The 21,709-nt window shown below is 37.5% G+C and overlaps 1 protein-coding gene across 7 annotated transcripts in view; it reads right to left on the bottom strand.

The window, feature by feature from the left end:
• AUTS2 (activator of transcription and developmental regulator AUTS2) overlaps positions 1-21,709 on the bottom strand; it is a 1,155,833-nt gene that overhangs the window by 852,405 nt on the left and 281,719 nt on the right. For all 7 annotated transcript variants that reach the window (XM_036019900.1, XM_036019903.1, XM_036019904.1 and 4 more), the window contains exon 2: positions 6,241-6,453. In XM_036019900.1, coding sequence (XP_035875793.1) covers positions 6,241-6,453 — 213 coding nt within the window. The remainder of the gene's footprint in view (positions 1-6,240; positions 6,454-21,709) is intronic.

The following is a 21,709-nucleotide window of genomic DNA, read 5'->3' as shown; positions in this document are numbered from 1 at the left end:
TTTAGGATTTAATGATTATCACTCTTTTATAGAACAATTTCTTTAGGTCTCAGGATCACTCAAACTGAGTTACTGTCCATTCTTTTAATTGTTGTTGCTTTTCCAATTCCAGCCTATTTTCTCTCTGTAGGTTTTATTTTATGAGATGGTAATCAATGAGCTATGTTCATTTTTTAGTCAAATTTACTAAATTTTAGTTAAGAATTACATAAGTCACCAGCACATCTCCAAACATGTCTGTCTCTCTGAAGTCAAGTGATGTTTATGCTCACTCTTTTTCTAAATTTAATCTTTATTATATTTTTTCCATTACCATTTAGTCCGCTTAATGGTAATGGGACCATACCTCCTCCCCCCAGCAATCTCCACAATGTTCTTACCAACATTCAGGGCTGACAGAACCTATTCCAGACAACGATGTAAAGAGTCAGGAGACATACAATCAAAAACTCCAGAACTCAAAAAGTAAACTATCGCTGCTTCCAAATGCCCAAGATAAAATGAAATAGAACAAAACACTCTTCATATAATTTATTGTATTAGTCTCAGGTTTCCAAACAAATACCTCCAATGTAATACACAACTAATTGTGAACAGAGATAAGCCTGAATTGGGGTTTCCTCAATAACCGATGTTAAAAACTGGCATCTTATACTTATTTAAGTCAATCAAGATTCCAAAAATGATTATAAGCCAATCTTTCTTCCCCTAATCTTTCTCTACATGTTTTTATTATTACTTCTGTAGTTGGGCAAAGGGAAAAAAGTAAAGTGCAACTTAATTAAATCCATAACACAAAAAACAACTTTATTTGATATCTCAGTCATTTTCATGTGACTATACAATTTTTAAAAAACAAATGAAATCTCAAATAACACATGATACATGACAATGTGAATTGTGAAATAAAAATGATTTACCTGCAGCCCATATTTTTTAATACCAGCTCAAGGTATCTTCATTTAACCATCATAACAAATGAAAGAGCACAGAGCACAGCTTGGGTGTCTTTTTATTACTAAAGTATAACCCCTAATTACATCACTGTTTCAAATATTCTAATTTTAAGACACCTGTAGGCTCCTAGAGTCAAGGTGGATAAATACCTGTGTGGTTTCAGCCTGCATTTCTTCCCCAAACTAATTGGCAGTTTTTAAAAATGTGACTTGAACTTGGTCTGTTTAATCAAAGTTTTCCTTTATAAATCCTCCTTTGCAAGTTAATTTCTACTAGTAACAAATGTCACAGAGAAGTCTTCAGACAATCTGAGTCAGTCCAACTGAAATAAAGGATCAGCCTCTGGTAGTAAATGCTCTCAAAGGAAAAGAGCATGTGTGAGATATACTGCCCCATCAGGAGGACTGGAAGCACAGATGGTGGCTACTCACCTGGACCCTTTGACACAAGACAACAACTTACTTCAAATAAGGCCATAAAAACAGACGCAACCACCAGGCATAACTTTAACAAAAGCTCTAATTTTAAAGACTTGTCACTGGGATCAATTCCTTTTTTCCCTAGAAATCAGTATATATTTTTGGTATCTATGATTTATAATTTTGCATACAATTTTGTTATTTTCATTGTCAGCTCCAAATGCTCCACCAACTTTGATTCTACTGTACTATAATCTTCAGAGAGAAAAATAAATTTCCATTCCACAAGCAACAACTACCCAGCTCAATTTGTATAAAGATTTTTAAACCACACAAGGCATTCCCACATAAGCCATTCTCACCAGCAAGATTAAAGTCTACCTGGCTAGACTCCTGAAATAATCCCAAATTCCTTTATTTCCCCCTCAAATGGTATTCTGCAATGCCTAGAAGCAATGTCAATAGGAGGACTCTTTCTCTGCAAAATTCTGCCCTCCAATAAATACATTTTTGTCATCTAAGATTCAGTTAGAAAGGAGACTCCAGGATTTATTTTGATGATCCATTCTATTGTGTGTTGAAGAGTTCATATAATCTCAAAATTCCTCCTAGTTCACTTAAGCCTATTTCCTCTGGTTCAATCATACTAGAGACACAAATGACAGACAAATAAACTAAATGGAGATTTAGCAATTTCCATCCAGAACCAAACTGAGAGTTTTCTAAACTCTCATCAACTTTTCTTCATTGTCTCTATATTTTTTTAAACTGCTTTGTTCACTCAGTGTTTTAAACTGTGAAGTACTAAATCTTTAAAGCATCCCTTATGGTCTAGAATTAGACATAAGGAAAGAAAACTCAAGATGCTAGGAAGAATTAAGTTTTCTCAAAATGCTTCTGACAAAGTCATAATTTGGCTAAAAGTTTTGGCAACACGTCACTTCACTGTGTTCTCAGTCATTACATTGTGGCTTAAGTCTCCCAATTGGAAAATAAAGCTCCTTACACAGAGAACTTGTACAACTTCTGTTTTGATTTTTCCAGTTCTAAGTCTAAGTAGGAAAGAAAAAAACTACCACATCCTTATTAGTAAAAACTAAAACTTTCCTACATAATGGCTGAGTGTTCACATAATGAGCAAATAGTTCTGTATAGGGCAAATAGAAGCCTCAGGGGGTCAGAAAGACATGTACTCTTTTGTGTAACAGTTAACTTGTTCCTTTCTTTATCTTTTTAAACCCCTTTGGAAATTAAAGAGTGTCCAAATTTGTCATGTAAAACATGCAACCATTTTATAAGACAGTTGCCAGCTCAGCATCTTCTAAGTCAGTATGTATGTGAACTTAAAAATACAATCCAGCAAATACTTTCCATTAAGTGCTGGTAAAAGTATACATTTAATAATAAGGAAAAACATCATGAGAACTGAGGTTTTCTAATTAGGCCAGAGGAAAAAAAGGTGGTTTGGTTTTAGAACTACACATCTCTCTTGCAAAACTATTTAATTGCACTCTCAGAGTAAAAAGATTAGTTGCCTTCAATGGCTTCTCAGAAAAAAAAAAATCCTATTATTTCCTCTCCACTAAGGAGTAACATCTCCCAATAATTACAGGAAAGCTGTGCATTAAGTTGCCTGGTCAGGAAGTACTATTTCCTAATAAAATGCAAACCTAATCCACTTGCAGCAAATCAAAAATAAAGACTGAATTCTCAGCTCCTACTGCCCTCTTTCATCTGTAGTTCTTGTGATTATAACTCCCTCAGTAAGAAGCACTAACCAACAATCCATTAATTTAGAAATTGTCTTCAAGGTCCACTCTCATCTCAAGGTCTCCTCCCAGATAAGATGGTCAGATTCAGTAACTTTATCCGGTAAGAGACAAAGACATGGAAAAAAGTAATGGCAATGTGTGCAGGCATCTATCATGATAGAAAAGCAAGTGCAAATATCCTCAGCACAAGTTTTTGAACATAAACTGTGGCCATTCAACACTCATGTGTCACCTTTTACCAATGATCACACAGCAGGTGGCACTTGTCTGGGGTGACACACAACCAGCCATGCCTCTCTCTCCCACTGGGAATGCATCTCACTCCCCTCCTTTAAATGTCTGCACAGAACCAATCGGACTGCAACACTAAATTACCTTCAGACCAAGTTGGGTTTTCCTTTTCAGACCTCTACAGCACTCCGTGTGTGTATGTGTATATCCTTGTTAGTCATAATTTTAAACAACCATGGAACACAGAGGAAGGGGGCCCAAGAAAATCTCTCATTTTATAGATGGTTTGCAAAAGACTGTGATTTGTTCAGGGTTTCACAGAAGCACATACAATTCTAGGAATATTACAAATGAAATGCATTACAACTTTATCTCAATTATCAACTTCTGCTTCCCTTCCTATTAGAAAAACAGCATGATCTGGATAGTATATTTTAACATGAACACTGAAGATAAGAAAACACCACTTGGTTTTAAAGCCCTTACATAGTCCAAAATACAATTCAATATAATTGCTTTTCAAGTATTTTACCTCAAACAAGAATAGGTTTGATTTCAAATACCACTAGTACCAGAAGGCTGATCATTAGGACCAAAAGCCTCTCAAATTTGAGACATACAACCCTAGCCTTCTTTTATGATCATGAAGTCTTTTACCAGAGGGCAAACTAAAAAGAAGAATTTTGAGGACAGAGAATAGAGAAGTCCGGGTCTAGGAATAAGAACATCAAGGATGAGGAACCACAGCTGAGTGTAGGCAAAGAATTAAATTGGTTTCTTGCCTGAAAGGGTAAGAAGCTTTGGCTTACCTGTTGGGAGGGAGAGCCCAGGGAAGAGATGGTAGTTACACTACAACCTCTTTCCACTGGGAAATAATGATTTTCCTCACATATCTCACACAGAGAGGCAGGAGTTGGGAGTCACAAATACCACGGGAACACTGTTGTTTATGGAACTCAGCCCTTCTTCCCCAACCCCACTCTCTGTCCAAAAATAAATTAATAAAAATATAAACCTTCATCCAAATGTGCTTGCTTTCAAACTTTCCAGCTTTCCCTGCTCTCTGAACTTGGTATTTAATCCAGTTTCTTCTGATGCCTTCATAGCCATTTCTATAACCAGTATCATGGCTCTGACCAAACTAATCAAGTGTTGTAGTTTCTAGAAATACATAGATCCCCTACATCCTATGACATGGAGTTCTGCTTCTCTTCATGACCAATCCTCTTCTCACTCAAGAAAGGCAGGACATACAGAGATAATGAGCAAGCCAAAGGAAGACGAGTTTAAACCTTGGCTCTGTCCCTTACTGCTAAGTGGCCGAAGGCAAGTCACTTTATCTCTTTGAGCCTCAGCTTCCCCATCTGTAAAGTAATCATACTACCTACTAGCTATGATTCTTGTGAGAATCACGGATTACAATACACAATCTCTCTCACTGAATGACTATTAACATGGCATGCATTAGATAAATGTCAGTAACTAATACTATAACTGCAATTTAACATTTCATTTAATAACACATGTATCTTTAGAAAAACTGCCCTGTGTACAACATGTGGGGATACTTCCCTGAAATCTTTCTGAGTTGATGCTGAAATCTGTCTCTCTAGATGTCTTCTCAGGAGTATACCCCTTAGTACCCATCAGGTCAAACTCTGATCCCAAAATGTCCACTAGATCTTACTGAAGCTTTTGGTCCATCCAATCTTTGAACTAAAAATCATCACCAAAAATATATTCTTGATGCTTTACAAGAATTATTTCCAAAATGGCCTGATCATTACCAAATAGAAACTTTCTAAAAGGACTACAAATACCTGTACCTTACCCGGTACATTCTAATTCATTATGTCCTAGTTAGGGGCCATGCATTTGTGTTTAAAAAGGCTTATGATATGATTATAATGGCCTGTGAGGTTTTGGAACCACTGTTTTATATAATCCTAGATATTCTCCCTTTGCAGAGAAACATATGCAAACTATAAATTACCTGTTCAGCTTCTAATTAGAGCACTTGCTCTGTGAAATACACTCCCTTCTTCTTTTTCATTTAAGTAACAGTAATCCCCACCCAGAGGTCCCACCAAAAACAAACAAAACATACCCAGGACACAGGTAACTCAGCTGGAAAACCTGCTATAAGCAGCTTCATTTGTCATTATTAATCTATCTCATGTGGGGACTTCCACCGGCAGAAAGGCTCTCCAAATGCCAAGAGCTTTATTTTCTGGTGGACCATTGAAACCTAATTATTAACAGATCAGTAAGCCCCACCACCAGACTTTCATACAGTCAAAAGATCAGAAAGATAGTCTTCAATCATGGGCTGCAGATGGCAACTACGGAACCGAAAGGCAAATTCATTTCTTTGCCACTGTTCACCCACATGCCACAATATCTAAGCTTCCCATGAAGATCTAAACCTCTGCAAAGCACTGCTTGCATGTAGATGACCATTTTTAGAAACTCAGAGCCTTTAGATACACAGTGTTATGTGCTCAAATCTGCCTGTTCTGTTTGTCCTAATTATAAGGATCTCTCCCCTACCAGACACTCTACCTTGACTACCATCAAGACTTCAGTCAGTCTGCCCTATGTGCCAACAGCAGTAGCAGCAGCTTTATCACACAAAGCACATCTGACTAAAATGGTACCACACTGAAGTTTCAAATTGTAATACAAAACACGGAGCTTGGTTTGGCATATTCTCTTAGAAGCAACCATAAAGCTCTGCAGGAAAGCCTTGCAGTATCCCACAAGGACATCTTCTCCATCTGTTAGGAAGAACCACAGAGTAACAGGTACCTAAGGTGGGGGGTGGGGGATGTTCAGCCACAAAAAGAACAAAGCTTCCGTACCTGTCTGAGTCCCTTTGGCATTTTCTTTCTCTTCCCAAGGTGCTGGCAGAGATTGCGGTCATTTTCTCGATCTGAGCTGTAGTGATGTGGGTGGCTAAGTCGGCTCTTCTTGGAATGAAAGGACAAGCCATTGGTAAGTGCTTCTCGTTTCTTCTTCGTCAGAGGGGTCTGGCGTTTCTCCACACGTTCCTGAGGCTTAAGTGCTACATCTTTCTGTAGAAAAGAAGGAAAGGAAAGTGGTGTTTATATAGATACCTGAGGACACATGCAAAATATAGGCTAATTGGAGTTACTAAAAGGGAAGGTGGGAAGGACAGGACAGTGGGATATGAAAATACCTAAAACTAAGAAACAGGGCACTTAATGGCTCTGAATCCCTAATGCCACCACAAATATATCCTTTCTAATGTTGTTGAGCAAAACACTCAACTAAGCACAAAGTACCTATCCACAAATGTGATTACAGTGCTCCCTGGGACAGTGGCTTTCTGTCAGATTTTCTGCTGGGGCCATAATATCCCCTGGGGAGGCTGAATACACTCACTTCCCAAGATGGTACATCAATTATGTTTCAAAAAAGGAGTACTAAGTGTGCATACTATTCAAAAGCAGCAGCACAAGACTGAACATACCAGGGCCAGGTGGATATGAGCCAGCAAGAAAGAAACTGTCAATTCATATCATTAAAATGTTCCCTTAAGGCATTATACTTTTACCACAAGTTCCTCTGAGTATCCTTAATTCCCATCCTCTTTGCAAAATGTAACAGTGTTATCACCAAGATCAAAAGCAACTTTTCATTTACTCGTGTGTGTGTGTGTGTGTGTGTGTGTGTGTGTGTGGCTGGGGTGGGGGAAAGGGTAGGAGGAAGGTAATGGATGTTCTGGAACGGCAAGCAGCATCTATAGAAACTACAGACAAGAATTTCAGGCCATACAAACAGTGGAGTTATGTACCTGCAGGCAGCTCAGGACATACTGGGATGCAAAAAGACATGGGTTCAAACCCTGATGCTGACATTACTCATTACAAGGCTTGAAATAATCACTACAAATCTGAGCTCATGTGAAAAACAGGCTCAGATATGACTACATTCTATACATGTGAATGTCCTTTGATTCTTTAGAAATCACATTAAGCACTAAAATTGAAAGGATTTGGTAATCTATCTTTGTAGAGTAGATATGATCTCCTTACACTGAAAGTGCTCCTTCATGGGGCCTCACCCCCACATAATTTCTCAGTGTCTATGGTCCTCAGTGCGCATTTAAAAATAATATAAAACCAAAACAAAAAGTTCCCTTTACTCAGTTCTCCTCAAAATACTGCTCTTTCCTCTCCTTCATAGTCAATATTCTTGAGGCAGTTACCTATTCTGTTGCTTCTGCTACTTTATCCCAACACTCCCCAATTGGCAGACACAGAGCTCCTGGATATCTTTTCCCCAGAAAAGACACAGCCATTAGTTTGGGACCTTGGACCTTTATGTCTGCTTTCCCTTGGTCTCAAAAGCCCTCCCTTCCACAGCTCTCCCTTTTCTAGCCCAAGGACTTTTTGCAGTGCTGCCTACTTAGGAGACCTTTATATAAGGCAATAGCAATGTTCTCAGGCTTGCACTCATTCAACAATTTTTTTCGTGCACCTAGTATATACTAAGTACAAACTTAACACTTTCCTACAGTGCTGAGAAAACAATTGTGCAAGGTGAAAAAAATCCCTGCCTCAGGAAGCTTAGGTTGTAGGAGACAAATACTAATCAAATCACATAATGATACAATTACAAACTGAACTAACTGCTCTAAAGGAAAGGTAAAGGGTACTAAAACTGAGATAAATGGTCTAGTCCAGAGGAGGGGGGTGTGATTGAAGACATGACTGCCATTTGGCCAAGATTTGAAGGTCTGAGCAGAGAGAACATCTTGTGCAAAAGTCCGGAGGCAGCTGGTAGCATGATCCCTTGAGAGAATGAGGGCAGGGACTAAGTTTCATTCACCTCAGTAACCCCAGAGCTTCACATACAGACTCAGGCAAATAACAAGTAGTATGCATATTTAGGTTTGCTAGGTAAATACATTAATGAGACAACTAATTAAAGTACCTGAACCTACAAACTGTAATAATTACTTCATAATATCCCAAGCTGCTTCTAGCACTTAGTGTTAGAAAAGCTGGCGGAAATCAAGAAGCCTAGCAAGCACTGACGGCACACAAGAAGGATCAGCAAAAACAGCAAGAAGCCTCTAAAAACGGATAAAAGCCTTTCCTTGTAGCAAAAAGATGTAAGAGACAACAATCTTATATGGCAAATGAGTTCCTCTGGTTTGACTTTTAGCTGCTATCACTGCAGATGATTTACATCCTGCCACTGACAAAGCAGCTCTCCTGAGGCAATGACGATGTGGTAAGAAGTGTTTAGGGGACAAGTTGAGATCAAAGCAAGTGCACGTGGCCACTGTCTGAGAACCTTGTACATCATGCCTAGCACACGGTAAATGTTCAATAAGGTCTGCTATATTTATTCCTTTGCCCAGTCTCCACTACCAGTCAGCTATGTCAGACATCTGCTCAGCACAAACTATGCAATACTTAGTCTCACATGTAATTACAATAGCCAGCTATCATGAAAAGACACTCAGGTATAATGGCAACACTAGCAGAAGCAACCAGGTGAGTTCTATCATGGACTGCTTCTATGTAATATCAATCAACTGCACCACTTCTAACAATAATATATAAATTCCACATAGGAGAGAGAAAAAAACACTCCTTTCTTTGTCATAAAATGCACCTACTGCTCTGTATCATGTGCATATAGAGCATCAGATTACTAAACAAATGATATTTAATGATGTATCAACTGTGCTTTTTAAAAAATTATGTCATTCTTTCAGAGACAAAATCTTTCATACAGAGGTGCTCCAAAATATACTAAAAATTACGTACAATTCCACACAAATGTGAATTAATATTTATGAGTATGGTATAATTTTTCCAAATTCATTTTATTTTCATGTAGCATTTTAATCAAGGAATCTCACTGCACTGCAGAATAGCTACAAAGAGCAAACAGACCCCATGCCGTGACATTAGCTTGTAAGAGGCCCGCTGAAGTCTAAGCAGCAGCAGTACAATCATCTTAGCTCCAATTAATATTGAGATTTTCAACACTGGAGGGTGTGAAGGGGGGAGAGTGACAGAGAAACCAGAACAAAGTGTGTGAAGAGGCAATAGCTTAAGGGATGTCCCACCTTTTGGCATCTCTGGACCAAAATGGAAGGGAAAGAGCTATCTTGGGCCACACATTAACTACATTGATATACATAATCACAAAAAAAACCTCATAATGTTTTAAGCAAATTTACAGTTTTATGTTGGGCCACATTCATAGCCATCCTGGACCGTGTGTGGTTTGGACAACCCTGAAAGAGGTAAAGAAGAAAGGAAGTGTTTTAAAAGTTTCTGTTATGTAAAAAGTTCATATTTTTAAAGACAAGAGATTATCTTTATTCTTTCAAAGAAACAGTTTTATTTATATATTACTATATAGGTTCTTTTGTACAATTCCTGAATAAACCAGGTCACTGTTTCTTTATTTCCTCTATAAATATTTACTGACTGTTATGTATATACTGAAATAATTGTTTAACTTTTTATTGATTGTGTTGCGGCAAAAAAAATGACAAAAACTGTTTACTATAAACAATGAGAATTAAAGACAAACTGATTATAAAACTATCAGCCTTTAATATTCTAAAGAGCTATGCACACAATTACATACATGTGTATATGTTTATATATAAATCCACAAACCTACCACCAACAAACTATTAGCAACTAATTTAAGAGTCTCATTAAAGAAACATGGGCAGTCTATAAAATAATGCTATAACCTGGGTAGTAAAACTGTCTAGTTTATAAAATAACTTTTTAGGATCAATAACTGATGATTTTCTAAAGCATGATAATTTATTAGTCTGCCATGATCTAGGCTAGTGATTCTCAATGAAAATGTCCATCAGAATTATCTACAGTGCTCTTTGAAAATAAGAGGATTCAGGAAGGGAACTATTTATCAAACAAGCATTCGGAGTAAAGGGAAGAAGGGCAGAAGGATAAGAAAGAGATCAGGAAAAATGCTGTATGGCATTCGTCTGACAATCACAGTAGAAGCAAGAAAACAAGAAAGCCAGGCAGCCAACAACAGAAGGCTGGCTGTGAGGTAAAAAGATTTAGACATATTTGCTGGCAATAGAGGGGGTAAGTGCACAAGCCATGCACAACAGATGGGAATAAGTTTCATGAATAGTTGAAATTCTGTGATTTTTAGGTCACTGGTGATGGAGGGCAGGGTCCCGGCACCACATGTGCTGAGAGGCTCTGAGATCAACTAATCGAATAATTTCCTTCAACACTCAGTCTTCCTCAAAATATGTGATCTTGCTGTAGACTTTCCCTTCTCCCAAATTACAATCTTCCACCAAAGCTTTCCTCTGCCACTCCAGAGTTTCAAAATGGGATGATCAGTGTTGTGAAAACTGGGGCAGAGCAACAAATTGCAGATGAAGCTCTATATGGGCTGCAGGGCTCCATTTGCTGATTACAGATGAAGCCAGAGACAATAGAAAATGAGGGCATGATTTGCCTGCTTTGCATGAAATAGGTTTTAGAAAGAAAATCTCCAACTGATTTCCCAAACTAATCTGAGAGCAGCCCATCACTTACAAAGTATCTGTGGTATGTGTTCCTGCATGTACCTATGTGTATGTATACTGTTAATGAGATGTGCAATTTAAACAACCTCTTCTGTTAGTTACCTGATCTTAGGGACTTGCATTGAAAATAACAGAGAAGCCAGGAGCGGAGGAAAAAGTGCTTTGCCTGTCACCATCAAAAGACATTAATGGCTGTGTGCTGTCCTTTTAGTCTGTCAAGTCCTTTGCTGGTTTATTGTATTACATTTGTACTTGCTTTTGAATGTTTCTACAAACATTGATTCCATAGCTTTTCTCAAATGCAAAAGAAGTGAAAGGGTTTACAGTGATCATGAGTAGTAAAAAAAATTAGCAAAGAAACAAATATACAGCTCTTTTTAATTGAATTTATCGAAGTGACACTGGTTAACAAAATTATACAGGTTTCAGGTACACAATACAGCTGTTTTAAAACTTACAACTTATATGGATGTATTCACATTGGTCCTGAACATTGAACTTTTAAACAAATGGACTTATTAACAGGCTTTCAGGACCTAAACTTTTTTTAGTAAATAGAGGAGGCTGTAAGAAGTTACAAGCAAAATAACCAATGTGGCGTTCAAAAGATAATCCCTTATGTTCACATTTTTTAAAAACAATGATCAAATTACCCACTATGTGCCAGATACTTTATCACCTGTTAGAACTATCTAAGAAAGGATCCCTGGACTCAGGCTGCTTGATGAAGGTAACAGGCAAAGCAGTGTGCTATTATACTAAAGTGGGTTAGGTATGGAGCAATGAATGTGCTCTCTACTATTACCCTCATAGAATTGCAGCCCTGTATTGGCATAAAGATAAAAAAAAAGTTGCTCAGCCCTGGCTGGTGTGGCTCAGTGGTTCAAGACCCAGTCTACATACTGAAGGGTCACTGGTTCAATTCCCAGTCAGGGCCCGTGCCTGAGTTTCAGGCCAGGTCCCCAGCAGGGGGTACATGAGAGGCAACCACACATTAATGTTTCTTTCCTTCCTTTTTTCCCTCCCTTCCCCTCTCTCTAAAAATAAATAAAATCTTTTTTAAAAAATTGATCAATGCAACAAAAGAGAGTCCAGAAACACACACACACACACACACACACACACACACACACACACAACTGGTTTTCAGCAAAAGTACAAAAGCAATTCTGGGAAGAAATAATCATCTTTTTAACAAGTGTTGAGGGAACAAGTAGATATCCATATGCAAAAAAGAATCATTTTATCTATGTCCCAATGTTATAAAAATTAACTCAAAATATAATCATAAACCTAAATGTAAAACCTCAGGGAGAAAGGTAGGACAACTGTAACTGAACAATAACAAAAAAAACCTAAATATAAAACCTAAGACTATAAAACTTGTAGAAGAGAATACAGAAGAAAACTTGTATAACCTTGTGTTAGGCAAAGATATTTTAGCTATAATACCAAAAGCACAATCCATAAAAAAATTGATAAATTATACTTTATCAAAAATTAAAACTTCTCTTTAAAAGACATTGTTGAGAAAATGAAGAGATAAGCCACAGAATTGAAAAAAACTTATAAAATGCATATCTGAAAAACACTGTATCTAGAATATATTTTTAAATTATCAACACCACATAAAAATAAAACAAACTCATTTTTTAAATTATTTTATTTTTGTTCAATTACAGTTGTCTGCATTTACTCCCTCACAACTCCCCCCCCCATCCCAGCCATATCCACCTCTCTCCCCTTGCTTTTGTCCATGTGTCCTTTATAGTTGTTCCTAAAAACCCTTCCACTCACTATCCCCTCCTATCTCCCTTCTGGTTACTGTCAGATTGTTCTTAATTTCAATGTCTCTGGTTATATTTTGCTTGCTTCTTTATTTTGTTGATTAAGTTCCTGTTAAAGGTGAGATCATATGGTATTTGTCCCTCACTGCCTGGCTTATTTCACTTAGCATAATGCTCTCCAGTTCCATCCATGCCATCACAAAGGGTAGGAGTGCCTTCTTTCTCTCTGCTGCATAGTATTCCATTATGTAAATGTATCCTAGTTTTTTTATCCACTCATTTACTGATGGGCACTTAGGTTGCTTCCAGCACTTGGCTATTGTAAAATGTGCTGCTGTGAACACTGGGGTGCACAGGTTCTTTTGGATTGGTGTTTCAGGGTTCTTAAGGTATAATCCCAGCAGTGGAATTGCTGGGTCAAAAGACAGTTCCATTTTTAGTTTTCTGAGGAAATTCCAAACTGTTTTCCGTAGTGGCTGCACCAGTTTGAATTCCGCCCAACAGAGCACTACAGTTCCCTTTTCTCCACAACCTCTCCAACACTTGTTTGTTGATTTGTTCATGATGCCCATTCTCACTGGTGTGAAGAGGTATCTCATTGTGGTTTTAATTTGCATCACTCTGATGGCTAGTGATGCTGAGCATCTTTTCATATGCCTCTGGGCCCTCTGTATGTCCTCCTTAGAGAAGTGTCTGTTCAAGTCTTTTGCTCATTTTTTAATTGGGTTGTTTGTCTTCCTGGAGTGGAGTCGTGTGAGCTCTTTATGTATTTTGGCGATCAAACCCTTGTCCAAGGTATCATTGGCAAATATGTTTTCCCACATAGTTGATTTTCTTTTCATTTTAATGCTGTTTTCTTTAGCCATGCAGAAGCTTTTTAATTTGATGAGGTCCCAATTGTTTATTCTTTTCTTTATGCCTGTTGCTTTTTAAAGGGGACATACCAGTGAAGATATTGCTGCATGGATGTCTGGGATTTTCCAGCTGATGACAAACCCATTTTTTAAGTGGACAAAAGATGTGAACAGATATTTAACCAAAGGAGTCATATGATGGCAAATAAATACATAAAAAGATGCTTAGCATCAGTAGTCATTAGGGAAATGCAAATTAAAATCACTATGAGATATTACTACATGTATGGCTAAAGTTGAAATAGCATGACCATACCAAGTGTGGGCAAGGATATGGAGGAAATTTCACACACGACTGGCAGGAATGTAAAACAGAACCACCACTTTCAAAAACAGTTTGATCATTGTTTTAAAAAGTTCTAAGTGTACCTACTATATGATCCAACCATTCTCCTGCTACGTAGTTCCCCAAACAAATATAAGAACATGTCCACATAAATATCTACACATGAATGTTTATGTCAGCTTTATTTATTATAGATTAAAACTGGGAAAAACTCAAATGTACATCAACAAATGAACAGATACACTGTCATGTAACTCAGTGCAATATACTCAACAATAAAAAGGAATAACCAACTGATACACACTGTAATGTGAATCAATCTCAAAACAATTATTCTGAGTAAAAGAAATCAGACAGAAACGAATACAGTCTGGATGATACAACTTATATAAGATTCTAGGAAATGTAAAATAATCAATAGTAACAAAAAGCAGGTTAGTGGTTTCCTGAGAGAGCCAGCAAGATTACAGAGGGACAAGAGAAAATTTGGGGAGTGATGGACATATTCACTGTCCTGATTGTGGCAATAGTATCATGGGTGTATACACATGGGAAAACTTGGCAAATTTTACACTTTTAATTTGTGCAGTTTTCTAATATGTCAATTATGCATCAACAGGGTTATTTTAAAAATGATAACCCTTGCCATCATGCACAATGAATACATTATAATTACCAATAATAAGATTACATTTAGCATCTATCAAAAGAAACTCATTTTTCAGAGTTCTGACACAAAGGGGTGACCACACTCTGGCTTTAGCCCACATGTGGCCATGAAGTTTCCACTGTCAACATTAACGTCACGGTCAGATTGAGGAGCAGTATACATGGTCTATACATCATTTTCAGCTATGAGTTAATACTGGTGGCCTTATTTTCTTCACTTCTAACAGTCATTTCTCAGTTATTCAGATGCTAGCCTTCTGTAAAATTTTCCTATCTTTCTTTCAAGATAGAAAATCTGTTTTATCACAGGTGCCCTGGTTCCTGTTTTATCACAACCTTGAAACAATACAATTTTTTACTCTACTCAATGTAAAAAAATATTGAGGCAGCTTAATCAAACATACTTATGACATAAGGGAATCCAAATGGAGAGAAAAAAATGTTAGAGAAAGAGAGAGACTGAGTTGAGGTCAAGTAAAGACAAATTCTGTATATAAAAACTGTCAAAAGTATGATGCCACTGTTAGAGGAAAGGAGCAAAAAAGGGGGAAAAAAACACAAAACCAGCTGCTGAGAAGCTCTCTTCAATTCAGCTACGGGATGAGATCACAACTATCAGCTTAAGTGAGATTTTTGCACACTGTGAATTGAAAACGTCCCAGCAGTCTTCCATTCCCATAGATAATTGAGAGCTGGCTGCTGTTAGACTTTAACACGCTCAGAGTGGTTGAGTCCCTGGCAACCAGATGCTATTGCTTAAAACAGTTTAGGCTCTTAGCCCTGAAGGATTCCTAAAATTGGATTACAGTCCCTCCAGATAATCTGAGAAATACAGCATGACGAAAAGGAAACCTTAAAAAAAATTAACTCCATAACAGCAACATTCTGAATGCTGAGCAAAGCATGACTGAGGCAGAAAATCTCATCAGCAAGGGCTTAAGGGCAGGAACATACACAAAGGGTGAGTCAAAAAGTGAAAGGAACCCACACAAGAGAGGAGGACACAATGGAAGCCAGAAGAGAAAGTAAGCACCAAACAATTCTCAGGCCTTTCAAAGGTCAGGCAGTCTGGTTTGCTATCTTAAGAGAGGGGAGCAGAGCACCCACGTTTCTATCACTTTTTCAACCATTCAAATCTAATCCACTAAGGTCATACACACATTTGAGAGGATGAGTAATTCCAATATCCCCTTCTAAGTAGCCATTATTTATTTTTGACTAGGCATTCCATGCAAAAGATGGGAAAATAGTTAATTAATGCACTTATTACATACACTGTAGCAAAATTATTAGTAATTGAATCTTCCCGTAATATTTGGTTTAGCTCCACAGTGATGGTGGCTATGACTTCATCATCATCATCCTTGAATTCCTAGCAGAGAACACCAGAGGTACACACTAAGCTGGTTTTGAACAAATGAATTAGAGAAGTGAGAATGCAACGAACATTTCTGCCACTCTAGAGGTTTTTGTTCCACCACGCTATGAATCTGATTGCTCCAACTCTCTTCCTTTCTTGAAGAGCTTTCAAACTTATCTATCCCTCACTCATCCTTACAAAACCACTATTAATCCCCTAAATACAAAAGAAGGGGAGAACATATGCTTTAGGCAGTATCATAAATCATTTTATTAAGTCCAAGAGAAGACAAAACAATAAAGGAGACTGGGAAAATGTCAGGCATTGCTGTCATTATTGTGACTTGATATCAATGCCAACCTACCATTTACCAGTTCTCAATACCTCCTTATTAATAGAAAAATAAAAAAATGTGAGCATTATTATCCAGATATTCTAGACAAGGATCCTGATTGACCATTAAAACCTCCTCATAGCCAGATATGTGATGATTAGTAATAAGGTACAAACTTTGTTTTTCTCCCCTTAAAATGTTCCCAACTTCTTCTCTTCCCCCAGTCCCCATATACTACCACATTTACCACATTTTAAATGACTAATGTCTGGACAAGTATTCCACAATTAGCTTACAAATACTATTGTACTTACTATAAGTGGTGTGTGCTGAATAGTTACTTCCCTGTCCTGGAGGAGATTTCTGGAAGAGACAGGTATTCTAGCTTTCATTTGGGAATGGTGGCCTTCTCTGGGCTTGCATTGTGATTATAGAGGAAAACTAGAGAAAATGATGTATGCACCTAGAATCCAACCTAAAATATGGATATTGGCCCTAAGTGAATCTTTAATTTACTTGAGAAAAGATACAGTATATCCATATATTTTACTTTTCTAACAGTGAAATTAAATTTACCACAGGAAATAAAGATTGAGATTCCAAGCTGTGGTAGAGTCCTCAATTCCCCTCTGCCATACTAGACCAATTCTGATCCTCATTCTTTCCCTTAATCTTCCTCCAAAGAAAGAGGGGAGGCGGATCCTGATATAATTTCAGACTCTTACAAAGGGGAGCAAAAAGAAAGACCACTAATAAGTCCTTCTAGTTCTGGCTCTTCCTCACACTATATGAATAATCGTTACATCCTTTCTCAAATTAATTTTAATTGGTTTCTCAAGGACAGAGACCAATCTATTTCGATCACTATAAGTAAGGGTCCTCCATGGGTTGATCTCTTTGGTTCCTTCAACCTCTCTAGTATTACTGTCCTGGAAAGCTATTGAGCACATACAGAACACTCAACAAATGTAACTTACAGAGTTCATTAATTCAGTAGAAGTTTTTCTTCCAGATCATACTTTCCAGACCTTTAAATATGTCTGTAAAATCCCTCTTCTATATAAGCATCTTTCAAGTTCATTGTTATAACTTGGTTTTAATTAGAGAAATAGACATAATTTGCTATAAGGTTAAGATCATTTCTGAATATAAAGCAAAGACTAATTTATGATTTTTCATAAATATTAATACTTGTATAGTCACTTAGAATTGAGAGTTTACAATACCTTTTTCAATCAGCACCTCATTTGATTTCCTAATAACCCTATATTGCAGGTACCATGCTTTTCATTTTCTAAGTGAGGAAACTGAGGCTTTTAAACAAGTGACTTCCCAAAGCCAGACAATCAGCAGTTAGCAACATACTATGGCTCTAATTCTGTTGTCATTCCCTAACACCAGGTCATTAGAGCCTTATTTGTAAGTGCTGGGATTATGACCTTTTCCTGGAAGAAAATTTTAAATTATAGTTTAGTATTCTCATTATAAAATCCTTCTATTCACCTCCATTTCCCCTCCAAAGCATAATTAGGGAAAGGAGATACTGCCTCTTATGTCAAATATCTGAAATCCTTATGAAGGATTTAAAGTGTAAATAAAAATCTAGACAAAAATAAAAGCTTTGGCTTTTCTCTAAAATTGACAATTTTTACCATTTTATTTAAGGCGTAAAAAGTGGCAGAGAATGACACCTTTCGGACATTAAAAAATTAAGGTATATAAATGCTGCAGACCCTGAAGTTCACATGTTCTGCTTATGTAGCTCAACAAATATTAACAAATAACAACAACAGCTATAAATACCCACAGGTACAATAAGTGGAAACTCCTGTTCAGTACATATTGCAAATGCTCTATCACTAAGCGAGGAACTCATATGGGTTTCAAGGAAAGTTTTCCAACTCTTGGAGCTTTTTCACCCAGTTCTATCCTTGACTCTGCAAACTCCCTTTCTTTCTTTCCCATCACCCCCATTTTCTATTTCAGGGTTTATCCAGGATTTTCTTTCCTTTAGCATCATATGAGTAAAAATAAAATAAACTATCCTGCAGGTTTACCCAAAACATAGAAAAGTGCTTCACATGTACCCAATGGCCTGAGAAACCAACCAAATAAACTCCTCAAGCTACTTCGGCAATGAGTATAAATTATAGTTGAGGAAGGAAAAGATACTGTCCTTTCCATTGGCTACTACATTGCTTTAAGAGATGAATGGCACTGTCAGTTTTGCATAAGGAATCAGATGCTAATTCTGAGGTAATTATGGCATGCACAGATTTCCAGGTTTTTACCCAGTTTCTTGAACAAGCCACAGGCTTGTCTATATATCAAAGCTGCCTATAGATGGATGTAGTGATGTTTAGGTACTTATTGGGTCTATCAGATTTGACAATGAAATCAATCTCTCTCTTTAGAAACTCTGGGTTAATGACAAAGTTTATTAAACTGCAGGCAGTCATTCAGAAAAGATCAATACAGACATGATTACAGAGTAACTTAAGGATTAAACACAAGATTTATCACAAAATTAAACTGAATTAAATGTTCTCTGATAACACTTGAAATGCTGTCAATACTTTTAACTCATAATCTATGCTTCCTGTGTTTACCTAATAGGTAATAGGGATGTCTGATTTCAGAAAATAACTGCCATATAAAACCATAAGCTGTAGAGATTTGCTGACAGAAATGAGAGCCCCTTCTGAAAAATGTTCTCTCGTTTTTAAGAAGCAGCACCTTAATTTACCTATCAGAGCTGTCCACTTAACTCAGTGTTTTGCTTTCTAAATACATACCCCATTCTGCCCATCCCTAACACAGGTCTCTACATCCTTACAGGTATACAAGTATCTCAGAAGCTAGTCTGCAAATTACATACTTGAAATAATTTCCTTCTCTCCTCTTACACAGAAGCATGAGGTGTGACACTGGCTTTTGGTCTTATGAGGAAAGGAGCTGGAAAATGTTGTCTGATTTTCCCCTCATCCTGGTAGGATTTATTGATGCCACCGCAAGCTCAGCAAATTATATTCATGACGGTGAACTTGCCATCACAGCCTATGAAAGCTAACCACTAGCTAAACAAACTGGCAACAACATATACACTCAAAATCAGTAGAGGAGTCAATAGACATGACAGCTGTTGGAACTGACATCAATACCACAGCGAGAGAGAAAGCTCTGCAGGACCTGAAATGATAAAGGCCAGGCCTGCTGTGTGAGGTTGGAAGGGTATCTGCACCAGCAGATGGATTAGGAGAGAAATGTTATGGGGCAAAAATTGAGTCTGTGGTTTAAACTATACCTTGGATGACAGACAGCATGTGTGAGGGAGGCTTTCTTTTTTCCCTTGTCCATTTGCTATCATATTGCTGTTAGTACACTTCATTCCACAAATGGCCATCAGCCCTGTTGTGATGGCCAGCAGGCTCCAGTGATTTCAATAGTAGGGCAGCTGTTCTTTCAAGAGGGACAAGCACTGGGTTGGAAACAAGATGTTGAGGCTGATACCACCCTGAAATTCTATCATTCTCTCATCAGCATACTGATTTACACCAGATAATCCACTTTTTTCTCAGCAGTTACCTAACCTTATAAAACTGTTTAAAGCTATAGGTAGCCCCAAATATTTCTCAGTTCCTCAAGGAACAAGAATGCCATCTGGCCTGCTGAAGAAAGGGAATCTGCACTCCACCCAAAAAGCTGGGGCTGCTTCAAAGTACACTAAGCTAAAGTGTCTTGTGTTCACACTCCTTTATTGATAGAGATCCTATCAGTTTGCTAGATTATAGCCCACAATAGAAACTTCGTTCCAAGAAAATGATAGCACTTCACTACTGTACAGTTCTTTCATTTCCTATTTCCTCATCTGTCTTGGCTCAACCTAGTCCTGACACAAGCAGGTGCCCTGGTGGCAATTAGGTCTGGGTTTAAGGACCGGTGTTGCCACTTAGTGGCTTTGTAGCCTTAAGCAAATCTCCCAGCCTATTTAAACTCCCATTTTTACTCCTGGAATACAGGGACAGAGTTATGAAGTTTAATGACATCTATGGAAAGTGCCCAGGATATTTCCTAGCACAAAGTAAACAATAAATAAATGATAGTTGAGGAATTTATCTTCCTGACTAATACAATTATGGTTTTAGTCATTACAAAGGGAAACCGTTCATCATTATAAAAGGTAATATTTGGCACTGGAGGATTAATGATGAGATCTATTCTCTATATATCCTCATGACTGTGTTTACTAAATGTCTTTCAGTGTACCATGTGATGTACTGTATATATACAACACCTACTTTAATTAGCACAGCACCTTGTGAGGCCTCAGTTTTCTCTTTTCTATAAAATGGAGGTTAATTATGGCACCTAACTTACAAAGCATCAATTAGGATTAAATAAGCTAATACAATATCTGGAATATATTAGGGCTCGTTATTTTATTACTACAAATTAAATGGACCAAGGTCACATAGCTTGAAGACAGCACCAGGAGTCAATGCAGATCTGCATGGCTATAGAGCTCATGCCATTGCAACACTTTCAAACTGAATGCAGAAGCCTAGGATGTGCTCTGAGCACTAAGATTTAAACTGTGGTCTGGGACTCAATATTTCCACAATTCTCAATAAGCACATCACTTAGTCTATTTAACCTGTGAACTAATGCAAAGAAAGTACAATTTGGTCTTTAGAATAATAACACTATATAAATTTCCATAATTTCCCCTTAAATCTGTCTTCTGTAATTTACAAGAAGTACAAACAAGAAAAAGTTATCTGAAAAAGAAAGAAAAAAAATGCATTGCTTATCACCACCTGAAATGGAAAGATGGAAAATTTCAGGTAAGTTTAGCCCTCTATTCATGACACATCCACATTAAAAGACCACCATGTACACCATTCTTAGAGACAGGCAATGAGAAAGCCTTAAAAAATCATTTGCTACTGATTCTATCATAAAGCTCTTTCAACTGCTTTACCCTTGCTGGTTTTCCAAATGAGATCTGTCCATCTGATAGACAGATTAGATAGACAGATAGACAGACTGACAGACAGACAGACAGACAGATGCATATGGAATCATTACTAGATACAGTTCAACATGAAAAGATTACCTATAAAGCTTCCTGCCAGAGCCTAAGCTTGAAAGAAATGGGTTTCTTGAACTCTGTTAGGGAATCTCTCAATGTACCATCCCAAACCTTCCTGCATAAGGCTCAGTAGAACAGGGGGAGATGGGAAAAAGCAGGAGGAAGGAAAAAAGCTCTCCTTCCCAGCTGAGCACTGACACATACAGTACCGTTTGGGAGGCAATTTTATGTGCTCTTAGTAGTAGATTAATGAATGTAATTACCTACCATTGTGGCTGTGAATGCTGCAAAAACTATAATTTATAGAGTGCTGTA

This window comes from Phyllostomus discolor, chromosome 3, assembly GCF_004126475.2.
Source record: "Phyllostomus discolor isolate MPI-MPIP mPhyDis1 chromosome 3, mPhyDis1.pri.v3, whole genome shotgun sequence".
NCBI classification, from domain to species: Eukaryota; Metazoa; Chordata; class Mammalia; order Chiroptera; family Phyllostomidae; genus Phyllostomus; species Phyllostomus discolor.
The sequence above is the reverse complement of the archived record's forward strand: the minus strand, read 5'-3'. Positions and strand labels throughout refer to the sequence as shown.